The sequence below is a fragment of the Acomys minous genome (genome assembly GCF_964271855.1).
Source record: "Acomys minous genome assembly, chromosome: 4".
NCBI lineage: Eukaryota > Metazoa > Chordata > Mammalia > Rodentia > Muridae > Acomys > Acomys minous.
The window spans coordinates 85,344,247-85,371,458 of NC_140486.1; the positions used below are offsets into that span (position 1 = coordinate 85,344,247).

The 27,212-nt window shown below is 45.6% G+C and overlaps 1 protein-coding gene across 1 annotated transcript in view; it reads left to right on the forward strand.

The window, feature by feature from the left end:
- Positions 1–2,865: 2,865 nt before the first annotated feature.
- The window catches only part of AOX1 (aldehyde oxidase 1), a 74,162-nt gene continuing 49,815 nt past the window's right edge, over positions 2,866–27,212 (forward strand). Inside the window, exons 1-9 of the mRNA XM_084778666.1 lie at positions 2,866–3,080; positions 6,830–6,887; positions 9,530–9,626; positions 14,114–14,222; positions 15,512–15,638; positions 18,905–18,966; positions 20,145–20,234; positions 25,346–25,426; positions 26,948–27,092. Coding sequence (XP_084634792.1) covers positions 3,039–3,080; positions 6,830–6,887; positions 9,530–9,626; positions 14,114–14,222; positions 15,512–15,638; positions 18,905–18,966; positions 20,145–20,234; positions 25,346–25,426; positions 26,948–27,092 — 811 coding nt within the window. The 5' untranslated portion in view covers positions 2,866–3,038. The remainder of the gene's footprint in view (positions 3,081–6,829; positions 6,888–9,529; positions 9,627–14,113; positions 14,223–15,511; positions 15,639–18,904; positions 18,967–20,144; positions 20,235–25,345; positions 25,427–26,947; positions 27,093–27,212) is intronic.

The following is a 27,212-nucleotide window of genomic DNA, read 5'->3' on the forward strand; positions in this document are numbered from 1 at the left end:
TTTTATTCACTGAGCCATCTTTGTGGCCCCTACATTTAAATTTCAGACTGATACAGAGTTTATTGTATGGTGTGAAGTATACATGTAATATTTTGTTGTTTCCCAAATGATTTGTTGCTTTTAGAGCCCATATCTATTTACTGATTGGAAGTGCTACTTTTTAGTGTTCTGTTTCCATGTGAGTTGTTTGTTGATTTTCCTGTCTTCACTTACATGTATATTATGGCTAAATCTCTTTAGAATTTTAATGCTTTCCTTATATATATTTTATATATCTTTTAATAAATTTACGATTAGGCATCTTGTCCTTTTTGGAGGTTGACACAATCAAGGCTTTCTCTATACATGTTTGCATGTATGGAGACTACTGATTTTTATATTGACTAATAGGCCCTGTTATGGCTTATAACAATATTTGCCAGGCATGTTTCTTGAACTAAGCTATCTGACCCTATTTTTGTGATTCTGTGACTAATGTAAGTTCATTGCTCAAAAGCCACTAGTTAGTGGGAAAGACATCAGGTTGCTCAAGGTCAGAAACTTTGGGAAGGCGGTAGAACAATAGTGTTCATCTTCCAAAACAAAGGCTGCTTTTGGGGACGAAGCTTTATGGCGGACAGGGGTCAAGAGGGCAGGACAGGAAGGGAGCAGAGGGGTTCTGGGTAGACTTCTTCATCCTTTGCTAGAAAATCTCAATAAAGCAACTACACTTCATCTCTTAGGCCAGTCCCTGTATATGCTTTAAATGATGTATTTGTTTATTTTTCACCATGATTACCCAAATACCCGCTAAAGCAACTTAAATGTGGAAAGAAGGTTCATCTGTGGTTGCTTGTGCCCCTCAGGCAGCTGGATGTAACGGTGGGGAAATGTGGCAGGAAGCAGGCTTCTCAAACAGGAAGCAGGCAGATGAGGGTCCTGACCCACTTTCTCCAACTTGACCCTCCCTCCAAAAATTGGGCCACCAGCTGTGGGAAGCAAATACTGACAAGAGACGCCTATGGGCAAGTGCTCAAATTCAAATTATCACAGGTAAACACTTGGACTGCGAGTTCATCGTTCCTCCTCCTGTAATTAACAAGACTGGCAAACACTTGGCCCTCAGATGTATCTGAAGATCAGATAACGCGGACTCTAAATCTAGAGAAAAGTTACTGATTAGTGAGTTTGAGATCCTTTTCCTAGTAGTTAACCTTGCAGTTAATCATTAACAAAGGCATCTTGCTGGAGAAGAGGGGGAAATAACAAAAACATAGTTTTTAAACATCAGGCCGCTTCATCTACTGCTAAGCCGTATGACAAAATGCATGATTTTTAAAGTCAAACCAACTGAAACTGAAAGGGTTTTCATTTTCCTTGATTGTAATTCTCCAACCGTCCATAGCTTTTCTTATCTAATTACTTGCTCCTAATTACTCACACTTTTTGCTAGTTTCACCCTAGTAATGGCATTTTGCCCAGCAGTACCAGTCAGATCCAGTTGCCAGCTGGATTCAGCACTCACAGAGTCAGCGCTCTCTGTGCACCCCTGTCAAAGGCCACGGCCTGTCTTCACAAGATTTTCTCTCCCTCACCCCCGCCCCCAAGCATTCCTCTTTAGAAATCTCAGGGCTCGCCTCTGAGAGCCCCTCTTCTGAGGTGTTGGCAAAGACTGAGCAGTGCCCTCCCTGAGAAGTTTCCAGATATCTAGGTTTTAGTCCCCCGACCCCTCCGCCTTGTTCCACAGGTGTTTCTTTGCATGCAAAAAGAAGCTCGTATAAAAGATTCGAACACTCTCCAGCAATTTCACATACACATCTGCTATTTGTTTCTGTGCTTGCCTCTGCCTCCGAGTACTGGCATTAAAGCCACCACTCCAGTTTTATTGGTACTGTAATACTGGTGTTTTTGTTTTTAAATAGATCTGTGCACAAAATTAAGCAAATAGCTTGTTTTAAAAAAAAAAAACACATTTATATGTATGAGTGTTTTGCCTGCATGTGTCTGTGTTCCTGTGTGTATGCACATATGTATGTGCATCTGTGTGCATGTATGTATATGCATTTGTGTGTGCATGTATTTGAGTGTCTGTGCGCCTGAGACCCTGGACCATCAGAAGAAGGAAATCAGATTCCTTGGAACTGTAGTGATAGAAGACTGTGGGTGTTGGGAATTGAACCCTGGCCCTCTGTTAGAAACAAGTACTCAACCACTGAGCCATCTCTCCAGTTTTTAGTTACCTCTAAAGCTCTTGGAGCTGTGGGTTATTCTGTTCTGTATACAAACTTGGTAACTTTCCACAATGAAAATGTTGTGTAGCAGGGGGTGGTGGCACACAGCTTTAGACCCAGCATTCAGGAAGCAGAGGCAGGCGGAGATCTGTGAATTCAAGGCCAGCCTGGTTTACAAAGAGAGTTCCAAGATAGCCAAGGGAAATCTTGGGAGGGTGAGGGAGAAGAAGAAAAAGTATTTGCATGAATAAAATAATCTAGGGAGGTATACTAGGTGAAACGAGGTCTGAAAAACAATTGAATATCATTTGAGACTCACCAAGTTTTATAATGGAGATTCTAAAATGTAAAGAGAGCCAAAAAAAAAAAAAAAATCAAGGTCCAGGGGATAGATTTCAAGTATAGAGATAAGCATTTCCCAAGTAAATAAACCCTGTTGCTGTTTAAGGGTGCAGGACTCTCGGGACATGACTCAGCAGTAAAGCCAGCCTGCCCTTTCCCTAAACAAGCAATCAATTAAAATGAACTGGAAGCCACTTCCAATATGCAAGCATTGGCACCGGAGAGCAAAGCAATGACTCAGGAACTCCTGCGCGTCTGTCCCGTCGATGCCAAAACCAAAAGATATCAGTTTGCCTCCCGCGCTGGCACGGGCTGATAGTGTCAGGGCAGTTTTCCTGTTAGGAACTTTGCAGCATTTGTTCTTCCAGAACTTTCTGGGAGGGTAGAGGCCTTGAGGCTCAGGCAAGCCCCGCCCCTCAGCCTCAGCCAATTTATTCTCTGCAAGGACTGGTGCTGCCCGGGGACCTGCTAGAGAGCTCCTGAGTCATGGAAGCCCCGCAGCTACTCTTCTTTGTGAACGGCAGGAAGGTGAGCACCTGCGAGTTGTCTGGGTAGGGTGAGCAGACCCTTGCAAAAGTCGCTTGCCTTTTCTGAGCCTGTGCCCAGCTTTCCCTGAGACCTTGGCATGGCAGGCCTTTGCATCACTACTACGCATTAGAGACTAACGGCTTGAGAGACTAAGAGTTTCCGAATTGCCTGAAGCCAGGGGACTCAGCCTTCCCGGACAGGCAGTGTCCAGACCCACCCTCCACCAGAACCCCAGCTCATAACATCTCCCAGCACATTCGGAATAAAGAGCCTCCTTTCTCAACCTGACTGGGGGGAGCAATACCCAGTCTTGACAGGACCACAAAGATGCTCTGATTCAAGCTATTCTGTGATTTCTCAGATGACGTTGTGACCTCCTGAAGTCAAAGCAAGTTCCTGGCACGGCAGGGCTTGCCAGAACCAGGCTCTAGAGCCCCCTGCTGAGTGTGGCGCTTTGTTTTATTTGTGTGTAGGCTTTGGTCTTACAGCTGCTCCAGGCATGGCCTGCTGCAAAGTCCCCAGCATCATTAAAGCAACAGTCTGAGCCATAGCCCCGCTTATTTGGAGTGTTCTCAGTATAAGCTGATAGCACTCTGAGGGACTATCGGAGACCTGCTGTACTCAGTGTCAGGGCTGCTCAGTCTGTGTCCACCTGTGGTCCTGAGTCTGGCTAGGGACAGCCAGAGGCCCTTGCCTGGCTGGCACCGGCTGACCCACAGGAAGCCACAGAAGGTTTAGCACCAGGCTACTTCATCTACGAGGCCTGTTCTGAGGCCTTGACTTGATTCACACCATGTTTTTGTTAACGTGTTTTCTTGAAGAACAGGCTCTCCCCAATTATAGGATCCATTAAGGTCCCACAGGACCCCCATGAAGGTGAGCTAGGATGATGGGGTGAAACGGTTACCCGGCTCCTTTGTGCTTCCTTTTGCATTAACAGACAGTGTTCCGTCCTTACTAAACAAACAGGGAATCCATGCAGATCTGCGCTCGCTCTCTGAGAAAACTTCTTGGAGGCTGGCTCCTTTACTAACAGGGGCGATGCTACCTACTGCATAAGGAGTGATCATGAATATTCAATGTGTGTTTTCATTAACAGCCTAACATATGCTAAACTGTGTTTGGGCACACGGGAGACAGTGAACCACAGAAATGGTGAGGCCCCTGCTGGCGTGGAGTTGACACTCCGCCGGGGGAAACAGCCAACGTGCACATAAATAAGTGGAGAGAGCGTGGTGCCAGACAGTGGCAGGTGCTGGCACGAAGACAAAGTGAGAAGAGCAGGATCTGACAGGGTGGGCAGGCGAAAGAGGACGTTTTGGCCTTTCGGAGCAGGGGACACTACTGGAGCAGTGTCTGGGATGAAGTAGGACCCAGCCAAACATGCATATGGGGAAAAGACATTTCAGGCAGAGAAATCTAGATGCAAAGGCCCTGGGGCAGGTTACTGCTTGCGTGCTCAGAGAATAGATTATAGGGCTGGAGGTATGGCCAGGAGCCAGAGCACAGCTTTATAGGGGATGCTAAGAGTTTAGAGCGAGGTAGCTGCCATGTTGAGTCTGAGGTCTCCCACTCTCTCTCTCCCGTTCTCCCTCCCCCTCTGCTTCCAAAATGGAGGCGGTTTATCAAGTAGCGCAACTTCATGCTTTACTGATTTTTAAGAATAAATGAGCCCTGTCTCGTTTCGAAAGCTTATGTTATCTCTCCTAGTCCCGCTGCCACTGCTGCTGGCACTGCTGGACCTCCAGGTGCCTTGGACCAGGTCCTGGGCTCAGGTGCTGTGTGAGCATTACTGGTTTCATTTTCAAAAATATCTACCCACCCACCCACCCCCACCCCCGCCAAACAACAGCAACAAATCATGCCTGCTCCCCCAAGCCTCACCCCCGCCTTTTTGCCCCTCCCGAGTTTTAGTTAAGCATGTCTTTCGACACGGGTAAGCACGCTTCTCTGCTACATGGGTAGAAGCAGACAGTGAGGGGCTGCTCGGAGAAGGCGCTGGAGAGAGAGGCCCCGTGAAAAGCCACACTTGTGTGCCTCCCGTCTGCCTTTGCTGGGACTCCTGGAAGATATTCAGGAGATCTGGTGACCTGCAGACCAGGCCCTGGCTTTTGCTTTTTCCCTCTGCACAAGAGGAACCCTAACATAAGCAAACATAATGACAATTAAAAGTCCCTGCACTGTCTAAGTGACATAAGGCAGCTCACAGAGAATATACAGGCAGGACATAAAGGGACGTTTACCAATAAAGACACGCTGCCAAAGAGTTTTACACTCTTAAACACTGGGACTCCGGAATTAATTCACCGGAGGCCCACTCTTTTTGGTTCCTCTCCAAGAAATCCTAATTCCAGGATGGAAGAAGAGGGTCATTTTAACAATTGCCTGCCTGGCTAGTTCAGAAATTCCCCCAGATGGCCCGGCAGGTGCACACGATGGTCAGACTAATGTTCCAGAGCCGTCACTCCTGCAGGCCAGGCTTGCAGATGGCAGAGTGGAGGCAGGAGGACCTGTGGGACGGCTGTTGTAATTGCAGAGGCCCCAGATAAAGGCTCCTGTTGGTGGCGACGGTGGGGGGAGGGGCATTCAGCGAGTCATTTTCAGATACTCAAGGAGTAGAACTTGGTGACAGTGACTGCAGTGAGTGGAGAGAAAAGGTTGGAAGACCAGAGTAAGCTGGGTGACTTAGCATGAAGTTTGTCTGAGGGCTAAACTTGTCTATGGAAGGTATGCGTGTGTGTGTGTGTGTGTGTGTGTGTGTGTGTGTGCGCGCGCGCACGCGCGTGTGGGCGTGCATGCACACAGTGCGTGTATTGCATGTTCCTCTAGGGTTTGCTTTGTCCCGCAAGTACCTAAGGAGGGCTGGAGGGGAGTGTCAGCACTGGAGTGTGTGTCTTTTCCTCCTTCTTCCTTCCCACAAGGGCAAAGTTCTCCAGCATGGAGAAAGATGCTAGGGCTTACGTGCATATATGAAACAAGCCGTGCGTCTGTCTGTTCCGGGAATGCCAAAGGAATCTCAGTGCACAGGGCATGAAAGCAGAAGAGCAGAGGCACCAGCTGGGGACCCACAGTAGGGCAAGGGATGAACAGAAACAAAAAACGGCCACAATCCATTACCTTATGTGCTAACGTAGAACATTACATTTAAATTTTACTATATGTGTATGAGCGTTTTTCTTGCGTGTATGTCTGTGCAGCACAACGTGTGCTTAAAACATTAATTTAAAAAAATTTTTTTAAATCAAAATAGAGAAAACAGGATTCCAATGCCAGCCACCGGCTTTCAGTTCCTGCACCTGGCTGCACAGCCGTGCGTGGCTCAGCCCATGCATTTGCTGCTGTAGTTTGGCTATTTGGGGACTTGCTTGGCTGCCTGCCCTCTCCACTTACTTGGCAAACAAGCCTTTTAAGTTAGCTGCATCCATCTCTCAGACGCTGCACTCGGCCAGCAGGACTTCTCTCTGTTCCTGCTTTTCTCCCTCCCCCCCCTCACACCCCCACTGTTCTGTTCTCTTCTAGTGTCTTCCTAGGAGAAGCAGTGTGCCTGAGTCGAAATGGCCACCACTTTAAGGAGCAGTGATGACTCAGGATGAGGGACAGTCCGGGTTGGAGGTTTCTACTTTCACTTGAGTGTTGATGTTTGCATGTCACAGGTGCATCTCCCTCCGATCAGCAGGGCCCTACAGGTGTGAACAGAACATCCCACCAGCTCTCATTTCTGTGTGCATAACTATGGTTCTCTTGCACAGGTGATAGAAAAAAATGTCGATCCTGAAATGATGCTGTTACCGTACCTGAGAAAGAATCGTATCCTTTGCTGTGTGTTGTGAGTGTGTGGGTCTGTGTGTGTTAAGTCTGTGAGCCTGTGGGAGTCTGTGACCGCATATGTGTATGTGTTTGTATGTGAACATGTGATATATCTGGAAGCCTGTAGCATGTCTGAGTATGTATTTGTGTGTTCTTATGTGTGAGCTTGGAAGAAATATGAGTGTGTGGATGCCTGTGGGTCTTTCTGTGGGAGGTTTGGGAGGGTTTGTGTGTGTGTGTGTTTGAGATACAAGTAGTTTGAGTGTGTGTCTGTGCAGGTTGTGTGTGTGAGTGGGTCTGTAAGTGTTTGTGTGTTACTGTGGAAGAATGTGTGTGTTTGAGTGAAAGTGTGTAAATGTGTACATGCATGTAAATGTGAAATAAATTATGCCATAATGTGTTGGGTATGTGTCTGAGCCTCTGTGTGTGTGTTTGAGTATGTATTAGTGAGCCTCTGAATGTGTGTGCAACAGTGTTTGCAAATGTATTTGTGTGTGAGAGTTTGTGGGAGTGGTAATGTGTAAGAGTTTTTGAGTGTGTGAATGTGGGCCTGTAAGTGTGTGTGTAGCTGGATTTGTGTGTGAGAGAGCATTTTAGTGAGACTGTTAGTGAATGCATGCATATGATTGTGCATTGTGTGTGAGACTATATGAGTCTGTTATGTGAGAATGACTATCCTTATGTGTGTGTGTATATGATGGGAGAGTGTTGGAGTGTGTATGTACATGTGTGTGTCTGAGTGTCTGAGTGACGTGTTTGAGCACGTGAGTGCATTTGTTTGAATGAGTGTGCTTTAACACTAATTGGATGGCATAAAATAGAAAAATGAGCAAGGGGAATTAAAGAGAAGGATGTTTAAAAGTATTAATTAAGCATTCTCTAGAATTAACAGACAATATTTATCTTCAATGACCGATGTTTATGCCATTGGAGAAAGAAAACAATGAAGTCATCTGAAAGCAAATGGAAAATCACACTTGAAAATATGGCCCTAAGCACGTTTCCGAGTCCATTATTCATGAACCCCAGTGGCTTCCAGAGGCCAGCCTTCCCTCTGCATTATATACAAAATGTGACCGTTGTAGTTAGGTTATTTGTCCATTGGAGATGGAGAAATTCCAAGAAAGAGCCTAGAAGAAATATCAGTGGCACATGTTTGGTCCAGACTTCCTGAATGCCCACACTGCCTCTGTGTGGTAGTCCTTAAGAGTTTGGTTCAGTGTGAGTGCCAGAAAACCCAGTGTCCAAACAGGATAGAAGGAGGAATTTTTTTTTTCTCTGACTGTGTTGGTTCAGGAAGCAGGCACCAGAAAGCACAGTGGCCTGTCAGAGTATTTTGTTAGGAGAGATGTCTGTGTGCAAGGAGGGTGAGGAAGCCAGAGAAGGCTGGCTGGACCATTAGCGCACAGGGCAAGTCCAGCCTGGGAAAGGAATTCGATAAAAGGTTGAGGGGGACGATGCTAGCTAGACTTCTAGTCAGGCCAAAGCATGTACATCAAGGCTGCTGGTGATTGGCTAGCAAGGATGCCACTTCTTATATGTCACCAGCAGGGGGCAGCCACGGAGACCCCCACCCTAGTGAACACACAGGTGAAGGAAATCAAAGCCCAGCAGATAGGTCCCTTGGTCATTTGCATTTATTTCAGTCCACAGTTCAAGGGTGTAGTCCATGGTTATAAGGAAGTCACTCACGGTGGAAGGAACTTACATGCACAGTAAAGAAGCAAAGAGCAACGGATGAACGTGTGCATGCTGCTGCCCAGTTCACTTCTTACACAGCCCAGGAGCCCCTCGCCCAGGCAATGACAGCCCCCTCCCCCGCAATCAAGACAGGTCTGCCTAGAAGTTAACACACTCAAGATAACCCTCCGCAGGCATGCCCAGAGGCCCATCTCTCAGCTAGTTCTAGAGCTCCTTAGTGCGGCAACACTATCCGCAGTAAATCCTGGCACCTTCATGCCTTCACCCTGCCCAGCATAGAGGTGAGGGAGGGAGGCCCACCCACTATATTGAATTTCGGTGAATAGAAGGAAGTAAAGGAAAAACAAAGGGATCCTCTTTCCCCTAGAAGTCATAAATAGTATTTAAATCAGCCTCCTACTGCCCAGCAGCATCCGTGACCCCATGAAGTGACAAAGGTAGCGGGAAGCTTTCATCTTCTACTCCGGTCAGCTCTGCGTGTGACCAAAACCAGAGGTTTATGCTACTGTAGAGTGACGAGGGGACAGAGGAAGCAGACAGATAAACGGCTCACTGTGTTTCAGTGTGACACAGATACTTCATAAAGCATTTATCATATCGTGTTTTTGCACTGTGCGTCTCATCAGACACCTGCATGGTGATGAAGGCGAATGTACAATGCATTCCCACCTGCGAATTCTCAAATTCCTTCTTCTTCAGTCTGGCCCGCTTTTTGGCAGCCTGTGTGTCCCAGCTTCATACAAAGGGTGGGTGCAAGCTGTAACACACAAAAGGAAGCCGGAGCTGACGAGACTTAAATGGCAGCCACTGGTGTTTCACAGCGAACTTTCCAGTACAAGTCTGTGATGGGGCTGCTTCTTAAGGCCAGAGCTATTCTAGAAAGAAAAAGCCCCAACATCATAAAACAACAACAACATTTTCTTTGACTCAGCCTTTTCCAGTCCGTCTCACAGGAACTAAGTATGGCTGTGGAGGTGGCGGCTGCGGCGCGTGCACAGTGATGGTCTCACGATACAACCCCAGCACCAAGACAGTCAGGTACGTTGCAGCGGAGTCCAGCTAAGACTGAACTTCTCAGTCCTTAACTTGGTTTTATGCCCTCGTTTGGTGAATGTATAGGGACAGTCTATTATGTGGAAAGAACTGTGCTAAACCCTGACGATTCCCACGATAAGCAAGAATATGAATAGATTGGAAAGATTCCCCCCAGCAGGGAGTCGAAAGACTGCCTGACTCTGTGCCTTCTGGGAAGGAAGGCTGTTTTGAAATGGCAATGGAGGATAAAGTCAGGCTCGCACTCCTGTAGCTGGGACCTACTACCATCTCCTTGCTCTCATGTGAACATTCTCTGTCTGAAAGCAGGAGAGCTCTGCTTCAAGGAAGAATTAGATGGTATCACTCTCCTACTCAAAACCACCCATGGGAAATAATAATAATAAAAATAAAGCCACCCGTGGTTTCCTATTTAGTTTACAATCTATATTTCTTTTCTCTTCAGCGCTTCATTGTTTCACGTATTTATCTGCACCTCTCTCTCTCTCTCTCTCTCTCTCTCTCTCTCTCTCTCTCTCCTCTTCTTTTGGTCTCCTTTCTTACCTTCTGGGCTTCAAGAGATCTTTGGCAGCCATGTTGCTTTATTCTTAGCCCCTAAAATGATGACATTATACTCAATGAAAGCGAGGGTTGTTTCTGCTCATCCTGACCTTTGTTAAGGAGCCTGAGCACCCCAGGAGATTTCTTTCAGCCTCTTCCCCATCTCCTATCCCTAACCCCCCACTATCCCTAACCCTCACTATCCCCACCCCCACTATCCCTAATCCCCACTATCCCTAACCCTCACTATCCCTAACCCCCACTATCCATAACCCCCACTATCCATAACCCCCACTATCCATAACCCCCCCACTATCCATAACCCCCCACTATCCATAACCCTCACTATCCCCACCCCCACTATCCCTAATCCCCACTATCCCTAACCCTCACTATCCCTAACCCCCACTATCCATAACCCCCACTATCCATAACCCCCACTATCCATAACCCCCCCACTATCCATAACCCCCCCACTATCCCTAACCCTCACTATCCCCACCCCCACTATCCATAACCCCCACTATCCCTAACCCCCACTATCCATAACCCCCACTATCCCTAACCCCCACTATCCCCACCCCCACTATCCATAACCCCCACTATCCATAACCCCCACTATCCATAACCCCCACTATCCCTAACCCCCACTATCCATAACCCCCACTATCCCTAACCCCCACTATCCATAACCCCCACTATCCATAACCCCCACTATCCATAACCCCCAATATCCATAACCCCCACTATCCCTAACCCTCACTATCCCTAACCCTCACTATCCCTAATCCCCACTATCCATAACCCCCACTATCCCTAACCCCCACTATCCCTAATCCCCACTATCCATAACCCCCACCATCCATAACCCCCACTATCCATAACCCCCAATATCCATAACCCCCACTATCCATAACCCCCACTATCCATAACCCCCACTATCCCTAATCCCCACTATCCCTAACCCCCACTATCCCTAACCCCCACTATCCCTAACCCCCACTATCCATAACCCCCACTATCCATAACCCCCAATATCCATAACCCCCACTATCCCTAATCCCCACTATCCCTAACCCTCACTATCCCTAACCCCCACTATCCATAACCCCCACTATCCATAACCCCCACTATCCATAACCCCCCCACTATCCATAACCCCCCCACTATCCATAACCCTCACTATCCCCACCCCCACTATCCCTAACCCCCACTATCCCTAACCCCCACTATCCCTAACCCTCACTATCCCTAACCCTCACTATCCCTAACCCCCACTATCCCTAATCCCCACTATCCATAACCCCCAATATCCATAACCCCCACTATCCATAACCCCCAATATCCATAACCCCCACTATCCATAACCCCCAATATCCATAACCCCCACTATCCCTAACCCCCAATATCCATAACCCCCAATATCCATAACCCCCACTATCCATAACCCCCAATATCCATAACCCCCACTATCCATAACCCCCAATATCCATAACCCCCACTATCCCTAACCCCCACTATCCATAACCCCCACTATCCATAACCCCCACTATCCATAACCCCCACTATCCCTAATCCCCACTATCCCTAACCCCCACTATCCCTAACCCCCACTATCCATAACCCCCACTATCCATAACCCCCACTATCCATAACCCCCACTATCCATAACCCCCAATATCCATAACCCCCACTATCCATAACCCCCAATATCCATAACCCCCACTATCCCTAACCCCCAATATCCATAACCCCCACTATCCATAACCCCCACTATCCATAACCCCCACTATCCATAACCCCCACTATCCATAACCCCCACTATCCATAACCCCCACTATCCATAACCCTCACTATCCATAACCCCCACTATCCATAACCCCCACTATCCATAACCCCACTATCCATAACCCCCGCGTGCCCAGTGCACATTGGTGAGGAGGGGTCCAGCTTTGTGTTCTGACCCATTATATCCATCGTCACGTGACCATTCATGTCTGGCTTCTCCTTGCTCCTGTAGAAGACAGACTCTTCATTGTCTTTACATTTCAGAAACATAGCAACTATACCTTAGGACTGAGAACAGTTGCTCATATATTTCTTCTCTCTTGCTAGGATTTGACACGTAACAGAGTGTAGTGTTTCTAAGCTTCTCCATGTAGTCAGTATGGGAGGAGTCTGTTTGTTTGCCTATATATAATGCAGCTTGTGCTGTCCATGCACTCATGAGTGTGGGGCCGTCCGCTGGAGCATGGCTGGCCTAACATGTACCACATCCTAAAGAAGACTGGTTCACCGCACCCCAGCAGCCATCAACCGGCGATAGCTCCTGAGATGACTTTTTTTTAAATGTGATTTTTGCAGCTTTTCTGGCTTATTTTGGTTTTAAAGCAAGACGGTCTTAACATTTGCATTTAAGCAAATAAATGTTGGGTGCATTTAAGCCAATGTTCAAACTCACTGTCACTAGGAAGCCTTGTCACTTGCTACCTGGGATCTGCCTGGTTCTAGCCTTGGGAAGTAGCATGTTCCCACATTCTCTGAGCTTCACCTCTACTGACTTCCCTTCTGGCTCCTGCTCTTGGCCGACATGTGAGCTTATTCCTGCTTCAGGGCCCGCACATATGCTAACGGTCTGCCATTCATGTTGAATGCCTTCAAATCATCCAGAGTTTAGTAGAAGCATAAATTCTCACCCCCCTGCCCCCCCCCCCGATGACCCACACAAGTCAATCCCCCCTCCCCCCTTCTACCTCCCCCCTCCCCCTTCCCCATCCCCCCACTTATTTATCTGCAGCATTCCCGGCTGTCCACCTTCTCTCTGCTGGGGTTGCTCTGTCTCCGTTCACTAAGGAGAACCAATAGCTGCTGCTCTACCTGGCACAAAGGCAGTCAGTCACCCAGTACCTGTGGTTACACATCAATGAGTGGTATCCTTTCCATCTTTCTTTTGCTTGTATCCTATGGAAAAAACCTTTGCAGACTACATAAGGATGCAAGTTTTTTCGTAAATCTTCACAAACACCTTTCAAATACATTTTAATGGCTTTGCGTGCTGTTATCATTTTAAACCATCAAAACCAACCCCCCACATAGGGGATTATTTCTAGCGTTCATTAGTGAACCTTCTTATAAGTAATGTTTACGTCCATGACCATTGAGCTATGATATATCTACAGAGGTGTAACTGGAGAGTTAAAGAGCATGTGAATTTTAAAGCTATTTTCATGTCTTCCAAACGAAGTGTCTCCCAGAAGAACTCCAAGAGGGCGTATTTTCACTCTTATGAGTGGTAGGCGTCCCATTTCCCCAAGTCTTTATTAATAATGGACATTATGATTTTTGAAAATGTTAATGATTTTATTTGATAAAATGGTGTTTCTTGTGGTTTGGTTCAACTCTTTGCTGACTATTATGGGCTTAGAACATTTTCCTCTGGGATCCATCACTCGTCTGCAGTTGTGTTTAGTAAATGAGAAGATTTTAAGTGTTGTTTTGAACTGGATATTTTTAGCTCTTTACTTGACATTGTTTTTTCATTTGAAGAAGAAACTCGCTTTATTGCCCAACCAGCCTTGGCCAGCTCCACCCACAGGATGGGAGCAGCTCTAGGTTCAAGGCCAGTTCCATGCAATTAGAGAGTGTCAGGCCCAGTGTGAAAGGAAAATAATTAAGTTGGTTGAAGCTGTTCAGGAATTGGAGTTATGAGGTCTACTTCTAATTCTACCACCGGCACTCCAGCTGTGACCCTGAATAAATCACGCTGATCCCCAGATTCTGTTTCTATAAAATGAAAATGTGCTGAGGATGAAGCATAGAGCCTAGGGCATCACCCCTAACCTGCCACCTGGGGATGCCCAGCCAGTGCTCAGTTCTCCTTTCCACTGACGTCATGCGATTTGTAATCCGTGCTTCTCTTTTGCATTCGGAAGGCATCACCCAGTCAATGCCTGCCTGACCCCCATCTGCTCTCTGTATGGTACAGCCGTCACCACAGTGGAAGGCATCGGCAGTACCAGGACCAGACTTCATCCTATTCAGGTGAGGATGCTCTGCTCCCCTAAGGACCCCTTTGGGTCTACTTCACGAAGAGTAGAATGCCTGGGCCACGTTGCTTGGTCGCTGGTAACAGTTAAAGCCCAAGAAAGAGTAAGGCTGTGGCGCTGGGGTGTAGGAGTAACTGGCTTAGTGGGAGCAAACTATGGAAGACTGGAAGACCCCCTTCTTAAGGAAATGCTGACCCGACCAGCTGTGTCTCCTCTGTGTTCTAATTAAAGAGAATTATCCGTCTTGTACCTCCAAACCCAGAAACAAACACCAGCCATGTGCACTGGCGTATACAGTTTTGGGTTTGTCATTGTTGGATAGTGGAAAACAGCTCAGTTTAAAAAGTTGAATTGAAAACATCAGCCCCACCTGCCCCCCAAAAGATGTGCCGAGCTTGGATTTGTGGGAGGCCAGGCTCTGGCCATGGAGTCTGCAGCTGTTCCTTAGAGCAGCGCCTTCTGAGGGCTGTTGCTCAGGCCTAGCCCCCTCACATCAGTGGATGTGCTCCTCCCGACCTGCCATCGTCTTGATCTAGTTGTTGAGGGGAGGGTCTATAGAGGAGTGGGCAGCAGAGGGGCAAGACAGGAACCACATAGGACACAGGCGAACTTCACGATCTGTAGGTGTGATAAAAAAAAAAATCTTGGATTTAATGTTTGCTACTCTTGGGTTTAACTCGAGAGCAGAGTTTAATAATTTGAAACCCATTAAGCTAAAGAGGATACAGCCTGGACACGCTGTGAGACGGGACCTCACACAGGCACAGGGGCCAGTTTCATTTTCAACTGATGCTAAGCTCTCATTTGTGCAATGATGCTGGGAGATAGCAGCCAGAATGTACTTCTCTTAACCTCAGACTCCAGAGAGAAAATGGTGGGAGTGGAAAAAAAAAAAACCAAACAAACAAACAATGTTTCTATCTTGATTGGATTCTGGTTCTGGTGTTTTGTAAACTCCTGTATGCTAGAGGAATGGAATGGCACAGCTATGGGAAGATCAAATCATTCATGAAATACTGAGTGTGCGTGGCTTGGTGAGTTCGCTGGTCATTCAGAGACCCAGAACCACTGTCTTAAGTAAAGGCAAGCAGCTTATGGGGCTCAACAGTCAGACTGGCCAGAGGAAGCCACCTGAGATGACAGCTTTCGGGGTGGGGGGTGGGGGGTAGGGGCTCCTCCCCTCCAAATTCAGTGAGCAAAAGAATGCCCCTGGGAAGTTGCTCTGAGTTTTCAGGCCTGGAAGAGAGTGCAAAGTCTGCATTTCTTACCTTGTTGCGCTCCCAGGAGAGGCTCGCCAAGTGTCACGGCACGCAGTGTGGATTCTGCAGTCCCGGGATGGTGATGTCCATGTACGCGCTGCTCAGGAACCACCCGGAGCCCACTCTAGAGCAGCTGACTGATGCCCTTGGTGGTAAGCATGTTTTTATTTTTAAGTGATAGTGGCAGTAATAGCTGGACACCTACCCATATGTCACATGCTAAGCTAAATGCCGTTTGGAAACTGGTTTCAGTAACTTTATAAGATAGTTGTAATTAGCATCTTCATTTCGTAGTTGGGCAAGCTGAGATCTAGAGAGAGTGGTTTATTATAACTTATTCCACCTGTACAGAAGAGTTGATTTCTTGAAGTCAGCGTGCAAACCAGATCTACACATTGTGTTTGACTGATGGATTGCCCAAGGCTCTTCCTCTCTCTCTCTCTCTCTCTCTCTCTCTCTCTCTCTCTCTCTCTCTCTCTCTCTCTCTCTCCATATTGCTCACTTGTGTTCTGCAGTCATCAGGGAACTGGGTTGTCCATCCACCCTGGGAAAAACGTGTTGCACCATTACTGCTCTTTCTTATTGGCTGTTAGTGGAGTCCTAGGCGAGAGGCCTGACTCTGGGGAACCCGCAGCAAACCAGGTCCCCGCCCTCACCCTGGAGATCCAGTGGAAAAGGTGATGATGAAGGCAGGAAAGGAATGACATTTTCTGTGGGATTACACCAGGAAAAGAAGGGAGATTGAACGTCTCATGACCCTGTCTTCTAGAACACTGGCTTTAAATAGAGGGCACAGTGCAAAAGCCAGAGCAAAGGGGACTTCACAGCTGGGCCTCAGTGTTGCCCCCTCACCCCCCTGGGTGCTGCCAAGGATGCTGCTGTTGCTCAGGCGTGATCTCTGTTGATGTCACAGGAGGTTTATCTGTCAAGCCTGTGGTCCTCAGGAGATCACTGCTTCTTTATGGAGCGCAATCAGCCTGGGCAATCTGTCTGCAGAGCTCCACTGTTCTTGGGAGTTACAGGGCAATAACGGAAGACTCCTAGGTACCACTTCAAGAGTCTGGGCAGGACATTTGGAACTGTCCCTGTATATCTTAAAAGCACCTCAGTTATCTTGATGTGCTCAGCCTTGAAGGGAAAGGAGTAGGGAGCGGCTTTGGATAAACACACTGTAAAGAATGGTGTGCTGCCATCAGAGTAGACCAGAAATGTCACTTGAATATAAAGCAAGGAATACAGGACAGAATGAAGGCAGAGGTGGCATGTGTCATCCTGGTTTTAGTTACCATCGACTCCCGTAAGCCCGACCGAGTGAAGAATCAGTGATCTTTAGCAAAAGCAGCTTCTGAGCCATGTTTCAGATGCCCTCACTACCGCGTGGCAAGGGTCGGAGGGGTGTGGGTGAGTGGCGGAGTGCCACTGGAAGTCGGACTGAAATCTGCGAGTGGGACTTATTTTAATGACCCCTTTGCATTCTGAGCTGTTTCTCCAAATCCTCCCCCGGTGTGTGTGTGTGTGTGTGTGTGTGTGTGTGTGTGTGTGTGTGTGTGTAAGTAATCATCAACAAGGGTCTGAACAAGTTTGAAGCATTAATAGACTCTGAGATTCCCCGTCTGCCTGTTGAAACACTCCCTGCATCTCTTTGCCTTTGTCTCTTACCTCTTTTTTCTCTGCTCACAAAGTAGGAGCCTAAAGCGCATGCTTACTTCCTCTTTAAAATGCTTCACAGACTCTCAAAGCAAGCTCAGGTACAAAGGAGTGATGTAGCACCTAAATGAGTCCTGCCTGGTTTCCTGGAGGTCACATTGTTGCTTTATGGATGTTAAAGATGTAAACATTAACAAAGGGTTCTCAAATCTTAGGATGCTTAAGATGTGCCTGGGAAATGCATCAATAATGAAGATTTGAGGGTACCGACTGAGAGCATGATCTTGTGCTGTTTCTAAAAAGTAGACCTCAGGATCTAGGGAAATGGCTGCCAGTGCAGTGTCCTGAGGACCTGAGTTTTGATCCCTGCCACCCATGTTAAAGTCTGGGAGTGATGGCGTGTAACCTCTGTGCTGGCGACAGGAGGATGTACCAGACACTGGAGGATCCCCGAACTCATTGGCTAGCCTACCTAGGAGAATTGATGAATCACAAGGTCAGTGAGAGACTCTGTCTTAAAACAAGGAGGAGGGCAATTGAGCAAGATACCCAGCGTCCACCTGTGGCCTCAACATGTATTCATACATGCTTACACACACACCAACAGGAACACATACATAGACCACACACACAAGTAAAATATGACCTCATATTGGGGGTGGAGTAAGAACACAGAGCCACTATGAGAGAGACACTGACCAGACCATTTACTGTAAATCAATTGTCTTCTTAGTTGCCTCTCAAGTTCACAATCTTTTCTTTACTGTTACAGAGTAACTCAGAGCTATCAACGAACACGCCTCACTCTGTCTTTCTTTCTCCATCTTTCCTTTGCTCTGCCTCTGTCACAAATTGATAGCTGTCACAGTAAGTATTAATAATGAGGGGAACTTTTCTTTAAATACAAAAAAAAAAAAAAGGTAGAAAGTCCTGCCACTTGTAACCACAGGCATGCGCCATAGCACAATTTGCTAAGCGAAACAAGCCACACCCAGGAGTGCAAACATTATGTCACGCTGCTCATACAAGGAACCTGAAATAGTCCAATATGTAGAAGCAAGGAATAGGATTGTGATCGAAAAGTGATTACCTGAGACGGGAGAAGGAGAAAATGAGGAATTATTGATCAAAGGTCACAAAGTTCATTACACAAAATAAATAAGTCCAATAAATTCAACTCGGTTCTCACAGCTACCAATACTATGTTATATGTGTAAACAGTTGCTGGGAGCGGTAGAGCTTTTGTTAAATGCCTTCTCTCTGGAGAATGATTAAATAAATAAATGGCCTGAGGAAACTCAGAGCAGTGAGTATGCTCAGAGTATTGACTGTGAGGATAGACTCCCCAGATGCACACTTATCTCCAGATATATCGATCACTGATCAGTTGATTAGACAAATACGGATTTTTTATGTCAGCAACATCTCAATAAAGTGTCTGGTTTTAAGTTTATCTCTTGATTGTAACTTCTGACCAAGTTTCTGTCTTAAGATTATTGTGTCCTTTGACCATCTGTCACAAGAAGAGGGTATGAAATGTGTTTACAGAGAGTAAGTACAGATGGCTGAGATGTTAAAATATACTTCAGGACTCTTGACTGAATGTCCCAAGACGCTGATGTAAGAAATGAAATACCAGACACAAGATTTCAAAAGTAGGGCATCAAACAAAGCTTTCTTCTAAGATGGGGTCCATTGTGCTGTTATTCGCTTGGCATCCCATGCTTCTGTTGGGGCATTTGAGTAACCAAGATGGCTCTGTCTTCTTCAGGAAACCTGTGCCGCTGTACTGGATACAGGCCCATAATTGATGCGTGCAAGACCTTCTGTAAAGTAAGTAGAAAGGGATACACGGTGGAACGTATTTTCCCCAAAATAAAACCAAGCAGTGTAGGATTTGCCTGGTAGGATTATGGCAACAGTAATTTCTACTAACACGGGGTCACTTCTTCTCTCAAGATCTCCAATGCCTGTGTGTCACTCTCAGGCAGGAGGCTTAACCTTACTGCCTGGACAGACAACTTGTGAGCATCCGAGCAGTTTGACATTGGCCATAAGTCATTCCTTTCAGGAAGTTGCTCCTGATCTGTTTGCCTAAAGTTAGGGACACTGCCTGGGTGCCTATGTAGCCCTCTATGAAGATGGTTATGTGTATGTGAGTGACACTGGTCACAGTATGGCACAGCTGTCCGTGAGCCATTTCATGTTTTTACTGGACTGGCTGCTTGACAGTGGAGGCTATTCTTCTCCAGGGCACAGTCACCACATAGTAATTAGTAGCTATTTACTCGTTAATATTAATAGAATAATAAAATCCTATGAAAGACATTGCTTTCTTTGTCTTTGTTTTTAAATTATCATACGAAGTAACAGGCTTGCTTTGTGGCATTTTAAAATTTGCTTAGTTGGGGCTGGAGAGATGGCTCAGAGGTTAAGAGCACTGGTGGATCTTCCAAAGGTCCTGAGTTCAATTCCCAGCAACCACATGGTGGCTCACAACCATCTATAATGAGATCTGGTGCCCTCTTTTGGTGGGCAGGCCCCCATGCAGGCAAGATGTTGTAATAAATAAATAATAAATAAATAAATCTTTTAAAAATTTTTGCTTAGTCATGTTTAATCCTCCCCTACCACCAGAAGATCATTTCTTCAAGATGAACTGTGACATCAATACCTCATCGATAGGATCAAAGCAATATGCCAATTTTTGTTACTATTATTAATGGTATTTATTGTTAGTGTTAATAATTAACGTGGTTACTATTTATTGCTATAAGGCAGGATTATCTATTAAGACCTTTTAAAACTTTATTTAATAATTACCAGTATTTATAATTTCTTGTAAACTTAGTTTTTCTGTAGAGTTATCTTGGATATGTTAAAAACATAAATGGTTTTCTTTTACAACACCTTACAATATCCGTTCTACAACTTTGACTGTAGGCACCCGGTTAACAACAGAATTCTGACTGACTTGGGCTTTTTGTGTGTGTTCCCCCCCCCCCAACTAGGTTTCTGGCTGCTGTCAAAGTAAAGAAAATGGGGTGTGCTGTTTGGATAAAGGAATAAATGGACTGGCAGAATTTCAGGAAGCTGATGAGGTCAGTGAATGGCAGAGTTGATCTATAATCGTTAGCGACATGAGCAGCAGCGCCTGACGTAATCTTCAGGAGAGTCATGGAGAAAGCAGAGCAGTTGCATGGGGGAGTGGCTTCCAATCCTTCTGTAGCACAGTGGGGTGACTGGGTTTACAACTCGATGACTATTTCAGAATAACTGGTAGAACACTGGACAGTCTCAACAGGAGGAAACGATTCACGTCTGCAATGCTGGATGCTAAACAATGAGCCATGTCCATGCACTGCAGTGTCACTCAGCCCCACAAGTAGATGTAATTTTTTTTACCAATTGAAAGTGAAAAAAATCTATTTTACGTATCAGTCATATTTAAACACTACTATCTGTAGGAGAGAGAAACCCTGATCTCTGGTGTCACTAAGTTCTTAAACAACATTTTCTTTTCCTCTTTCTCCACTCCCCCCCCCCCCCCGCCCCGCCCTGGGTTCTGTGCTGCAGTTATATCTGCTCCTGGACTTTACCTCCCTGCTGGCTTCAGTTCCTGTTCCCTTGATTCTACCCAGATAGCTATGGTCTGATTGAGTTCCTGCATTTGTCTTTCTTTTATCCTTTATTATTTTTATTATAATTTAAAGATTTATTTTATACAGTGTTTTGCCTGCACATATACCCACTGGCCAGAAGGGGGCACTGGATCTCATTATAGATGGTTGTGAGCCACCATGTGGTTGCTGAGAATTGAACTCAGGACCTTTGGAACAGCAGTCAGTGCTCTTAACCTCTGAGCCATCTCTCCAGTGCTGGGGATTGAACCGACATCCTCATGCATTCTGGACATCCTTTGCCTTCTTTTTACCTTTTATTTTGAGTCAAGATCTTCCTCTTAACAGTGTTTTCTTCCTTCCTTCCTTCCGTCCTTCCTTCCTTCCTTTCTTTCTTTCTTTTTGTTTTGTTTTTCGAGACAGGGTTACTCTGTGTAGCCCTGGCTGTCCTGGACTCCCTTTGTAGTCCAGGCTGGCCTCAAACTCACAGCGATCCACCTGCCTCTGCCTCCCGAGTGCTAGGATTAAAGGCATGTGCCACCACACCAGCTAAACAGCGTTTTCAATGACCGGAAGCAAAGTGGAGACAGATGGAAGAACAATGACAGGTGAGGTGGCCATGCCAACTCTCCCTTAAGTTCTCAATGTCTGCTTGCTCCTGCCTGACTCCTCCCCTGTCCCCAAACTGTGGGGAGTTGATGAGTGCAGAGGCCCACTGACACCTGCAGAGAGGTCAGGGTCACTTGAGAGTCCTTGTCTGGGAGCTAGGACCGTGACTGATCAGCTCCTTTTTGTCTGTCTATCTGTCTGTCTGTCTGTCTGTCTGTCTTATTTAAGGAGGAGATGAGGTTTGAAGCTTCACTCAAATGTATCAAACTCATCAAATAACTAAGACTGGCCTTCAATTCCTGACATGCCTGCCTCTGTTTCCCACATTCTGTGATTATAGGCATGTGCCGCCACCATACCTGGATTGTCTGGCCATCTTCTTCCAGTCTCATCCCACAAAGAATGTAAAAGTAGGGGGTGCTTGACAATAGTATAGTAGTCACCCTTTACCCACAGGTTCCCTTCCTGCGATCCGAGTTACCCGTACTTCTGAAAATACTATGTGGGAAATTCTAGAAATAGTTTGTGTTTCAGATTGCGTGTCATTGTGAATAGCATGATGAGCTCTCACTGTGCCCTTCCATGTTGCACTTGGAGTGTGAACCACCCCTTTGTCCAGCATTTCCACAAGGGATACACTACCTGCCCATCTGTCACTGAGTACCAGGAAGGCTTGAGGACTTAAAGGAATGGCAAAGGACAATCCTGTAAATCTCTGTATTATCCTCCCTAGGAACAGCAGAAGAGAGCAACCCAGGGGGATGAGTTCTCATGTCTTCTGTAGTCTCATTAATCTTTCTCAAGTTTTGTAGGAGCCTCCATTTTCCTGAGTTCTTTTCAATAACAAATATAGGAGTATTCCAGGGTCTCTTAGAAGGTTCTATATGTTCCAGTTGTAACTGTTCATTAACCAGATCTGTGGCTGCTTGTATCTTTTCTGCCACTGCTCCACCCTTCCAGGAGTCTCAGATTCCCAAGCAGTGGAGTCAGCAGCTAGTTTAATAGTGGCCCCTAGAAAAATATTCTTATCAAAGCCTAATCCTTGTCTGTTTTGATTTTGGTTAGATTGTATGGATTCTATAATGCCTTATTTTTTTTTCTAGTCCCTTATTGAAATCCAATTTCATTTGAGGAGAAACTTTATCATTTGGACTTATTAACAGAATTCTTATCTGCTCCAAAATGTCTTTCTCACACCATGAAAAGTAAAGATGGAATCATATGGGGACAAAAGGAACCAGAAAACTCCTTATCTGACTATGTTAAAGTCTGACTGCTTTTTGCCATGTTGGCAGCTTGTCCTAAGCCAATTAAAGTTGATGAGGTATTTTAGTTTGTCAAGAGAAAGCCCAGTCTTTTCCAGCAATACAGAAAATATCAACTCTTGTATCTATAAGACCCTCAATAGCCTTATCCTATACCTTTAAGATTCTTATGGGGTTCGAAATTTTGACTTCCTGTATCCAGAAAGCCATATTGTCAAAGGCCAACCTTGACACACAGGGTTAAACTGAGGTGGGGTGTTGATGAAATAATCCAAAAGCTGATAGCTTCTGGCATCTCAGGGCCCTGCTGAGAAACTCTGAACTCTCCTTAACTACTTAAGGGCCAAAGCTGATGTCTCCTGATGTCTCAGGGCCTGTACTGTTTGTAACTGTCAAGAAAGAAAAGAGAAAGGAAAAGAGAATCACACACACACACACACACACACACACACACACACACACACACCACACACACACACACATACACACACACCACACACACACACACACACACACACACACACCACACACACACACCACACACACACACACACACACACACACACACACACATACACACACACATACCACACACCACACACACACACACACACACACACCACCGTGAATGAAGCAAAGACAGGCTCCAACAAGTCTTTGCTTTGTTTTTCTTAGTTCTTTTTATGCCTTCTGAGACAAAATTCTCTACATCAGAAGAAATATTACCTCATGGCCATAAAAGCAATCATCATAAAAAGAGATAAAGTCTTTATCCAGAGGGAGTCACAGCAGGATTATTGATTGCATGTAAAACCCATACCTAACAAAACTTCTTTACCATAGTCTTCGTGTCATAGGCTAGCGAAGGTTAAGGAGCTATAGCAGGATTACTGTTCACATGTTTTTCCGTTAAGACTCATATCTAGGGCTGGAGAGATGGCTTAGTGGTTAAGAGCACTGGCTGCTCTTCTAAAGGTCCTGAGTTCAATTCCCAGCAACCACATGGTGGCTCACAACCATCTATAATGAGATCTGGTGTCCTCTTCTGGTGGGTAGGTGTACATGTAGGCAGAGCACTATATACATAGTAAATATTTTTTAAATAAATATTTTTTTAAAAGACTCTAACTAAACATTCTTCATCTGTCTTTCATTCCATGAATTCATTGAAAGTTCAAAGCAATAGTTTTTTATGTCATAGGTTAACAAGGTTTAAGCAAGACAAGCCTATAGTAGCGAGGTTTTTTTCCTATACTAGCTGGCTACATTCTATATTTTACCAAGAAGCAGGTCATTTATCTTCGACTCATTTTTAAAGTTTTATATTGCTAAATTAGCTAATTATCTATTCTTTTTCCTGGCTTATCTGACCATGGCCATCTCCGGGAAGCTCGCTTGCTTGCTGCAGCTATTTTGACATGGCATCTGTTGTCACATCATTAGAGCCAAACCCTCAATTTCTGAAAAAAGGCTTTTGTGTAATCCCCATTATTTGAGGGGCCTGGGGTTGGCCCTGCACCCAGTTTCCTGGCTGGAATGCCAAGTAGTAGGAATTTCTCTCTCTCCTTTCTTTAAATAGTCCTAAAATGTCCTAGTAGGCCACATGAAAAACATGTTTTATTCCTTGTTCCTTGGGTGTAGCTTTTCTGACTTTTTAAAAAAGATCTGTCCTTGCAAGGATGCTGCAGTAGCGACTCCATCTGTGGCTCTGACTTCTAGCAACCAGGTGTTTCTTTATTTATACAGGTTTCACAGAACAAAGACACAATAATGTTTACCCAAGCAGTACGGAGTATGTGCTGATTTGTCATTACGTGTCCAGGGTTACAAGTTTAGTTACAATTAGAAAACACAAACAGAACAGATCTTATTATTGTTATTATTAGCCCTAAATCTCTAAATTAAAGAATCTAAAGATTGTCTCCTCCAAAGAAAACACATCTAATATACGACAGCATGCTTTTAGGCTGGCAGTGTTTGTAGTTTAAGAGCACTGCAAACAAACAGAAAATATCTGGGCCGGTCTTTTTCTGAATAGTAAATACTAATACCTAACTTCTTTTATGATGTGTATCATCATTTATACTATTAGTTTAGGAAAAGTTGGTTCTAGCCAATCGATCTTACTCACTGAGTTCCTCTAGGACTTACTCTGTACAGCCCCCTATCTTTAAACTACATTTTCAGAGAGCTCTAAGCATATGCTAAAAGGGAGACCTTCAATCTTAACCTATTCTCCTGGCCAGTCAGGGTTTGTCATTTGTCTCTGTTTACCCTGCAGCATTGCACTGTTTGAGTTTGCTCAGGGGCAGATACCCCAGGAAGATTCCTGGAGTAATGGCTCATCTAGCTATGTGCTTATCTGTGTTCATAATCTCTAGGGCATAAGGAAGACTTCCAAATAGCGGCCATATAAAGTTAATTTTAGGATTTTCCTAAAAAGACTCAGACATTATTCCCCCCCCCCCAGGAAAAGATATAAATTGAATCATAATGCAGAAAGTCTCCACTCAGAGACCAAAACCCAAAAGATGGACAGATGGACGGAGATTGCAGCAATGTGCTCAGCTCTGTTGGGACTGTGTAGGGAAGCTGTGCTGGCTTCATGACTCTCTCTGTTCCCAGTGGGTATGGCTGTGCCACACACAGGTCACAGCAGAGCTCTCCCCTGAGAATAAGGGCCAATACGGTAACGTCTGTCGTTTTCTCTTTTTAAAGACAAACCCAGAACTGTTCTCAGAAGAGGAATTTGTGCCACTGGACCCAACCCAAGAGCTGATATTTCCTCCAGAGCTAATGGTAAGGCAGGCAGTTGCTCACATAGAAGAACTCGCAGTGAAATGTCAAGAGAGGCCCTTTAAAGGTTGATGGTGCCGCTTTCAGAGGTTAATGCAGGAATTCCCAGCTTGTCAAAGTGCAGAGAATAAATCCACATGGGGTGCTCAGCAGGCATGAGTGCGACCTCTGTATCACACCCCACTCCCCTCCCAAGACTCAGGCACCATAGAGAAAGGGGGTAGAAGGGGCATTTTCTGAATGTGACCATATCAATGCACTCAGGAACTCATTGCCTGCACAAGGTCAAGCCAACCAACACCCAGCACGGAGAGCCGAGAGGCCCATGAGCCCCTACCCTTAGCTGACACACTGTTGACAGTTAAAGGCTGCTGGAGGGCGGAAGGGTCGGTGTTCTTCAAAGGTATAACCCTGGTTGACCTTGACCCAGTAGATGGCCCCATGTGTTGCTTTTAATGAGTTCTCAATCATTCAATTTTACCAATAAAGATGGTGGAGCCAGACACTGGGGTGAGAGCCTGCTAGCTCAGAGAGGCAGAGAAAGCACCCAGTTTACTTTCTTCCTCAGCTGACATCCCAGAAGGAACATCCCCCTCCTCCAACCCCTCAAAGTGAATGTTCCTCCCTTCCACTTCCTATGTGTCTCTCTATCTGTCCTCCTGACTTCCTCTTTCTCTCTGGTTTTTTTTTTCCCCTATGTTCACTCCCTGTTACCTGGTTGCTTGCTCTGCCTCTTGACCTATGGTTGACTTTATTTAATCTTGTTCATGCAGAAAGCTCTTGGATTAAAGGTGTGTGCTAGGGCTGAGCCACACCACAACTAGAAACAGTTTTCTTTCCAGTAAACAACACAGTCTCGGGGTTCATAGTGTGGTCAAATATTCTGCAACACCCATGAATGCATGGACAGCACACATTGTACTCAGTAGGTTTAAAAAAAGGGGGGGACATGAAGTTGGGGGAAGGGTGAGAGGGGAGAAGGTGACTCTTGGAGGAATTAGGGGAGAGTGGGAGTGAATATCATAACAGTATATTATATCCATCAAATTCTCAACAAATTAACAAAATATTTCAAAGAAAACAAAACTTATGGGCAAATCGGTAATGCTCATCTGTCATCCTCACCTCAGAGTCTAGAAAGTGTTGGCCAAGGAAGAGGTGGAGGTTAGAGCTACCATGAAGGGTTGGAAGATGTAAAACACAGTTGGTGATAACTGTTAAAAGTCATGAAAACGCAATCAATGTGTTTCCATTTCGACTGGTTTTCTCCTTCCACTTAGGCTGAAGTCTATTTTTCTATAGGATGTTGCTGTCAGTGAATGTCAACATGAGCTACTGAGAGACATCAGAGAGCAAATGGGAGCTTCTGTTCCCAGGTGTGAACTACGTCAGACCTTAACCTTCAATTCTGACTCCTGGGAACGCTCTACTTTTAGGTCACAAAATTTAGTTTTTAGAAAATCTAGAAAACAGATGGGAATTTTTGCCACATGCTCTCTCACATCCCTATTGATTTCTCAACAGATAATGGCTGAGAAGCAGCCACCAAAGACCAGAGTGTTTTGTGGTGACAGAATGACATGGATTTCCCCAGTGACCCTGAAGGAACTCCTGGAAGCTAAATTCAAGTATCCCCAGGCCCCTATTGTGATGGGGAACACCTCTGTGGGTATGTGAACACCCCCTGTAGCATCTTATGAGGGAACAAGCTTCATGTATTGATGTCAGGAAAATAGCCAGAAAACCCAGGGTTGTTCAAGAGATGCTCCGGCAGAAGGTAGCTGCCTGC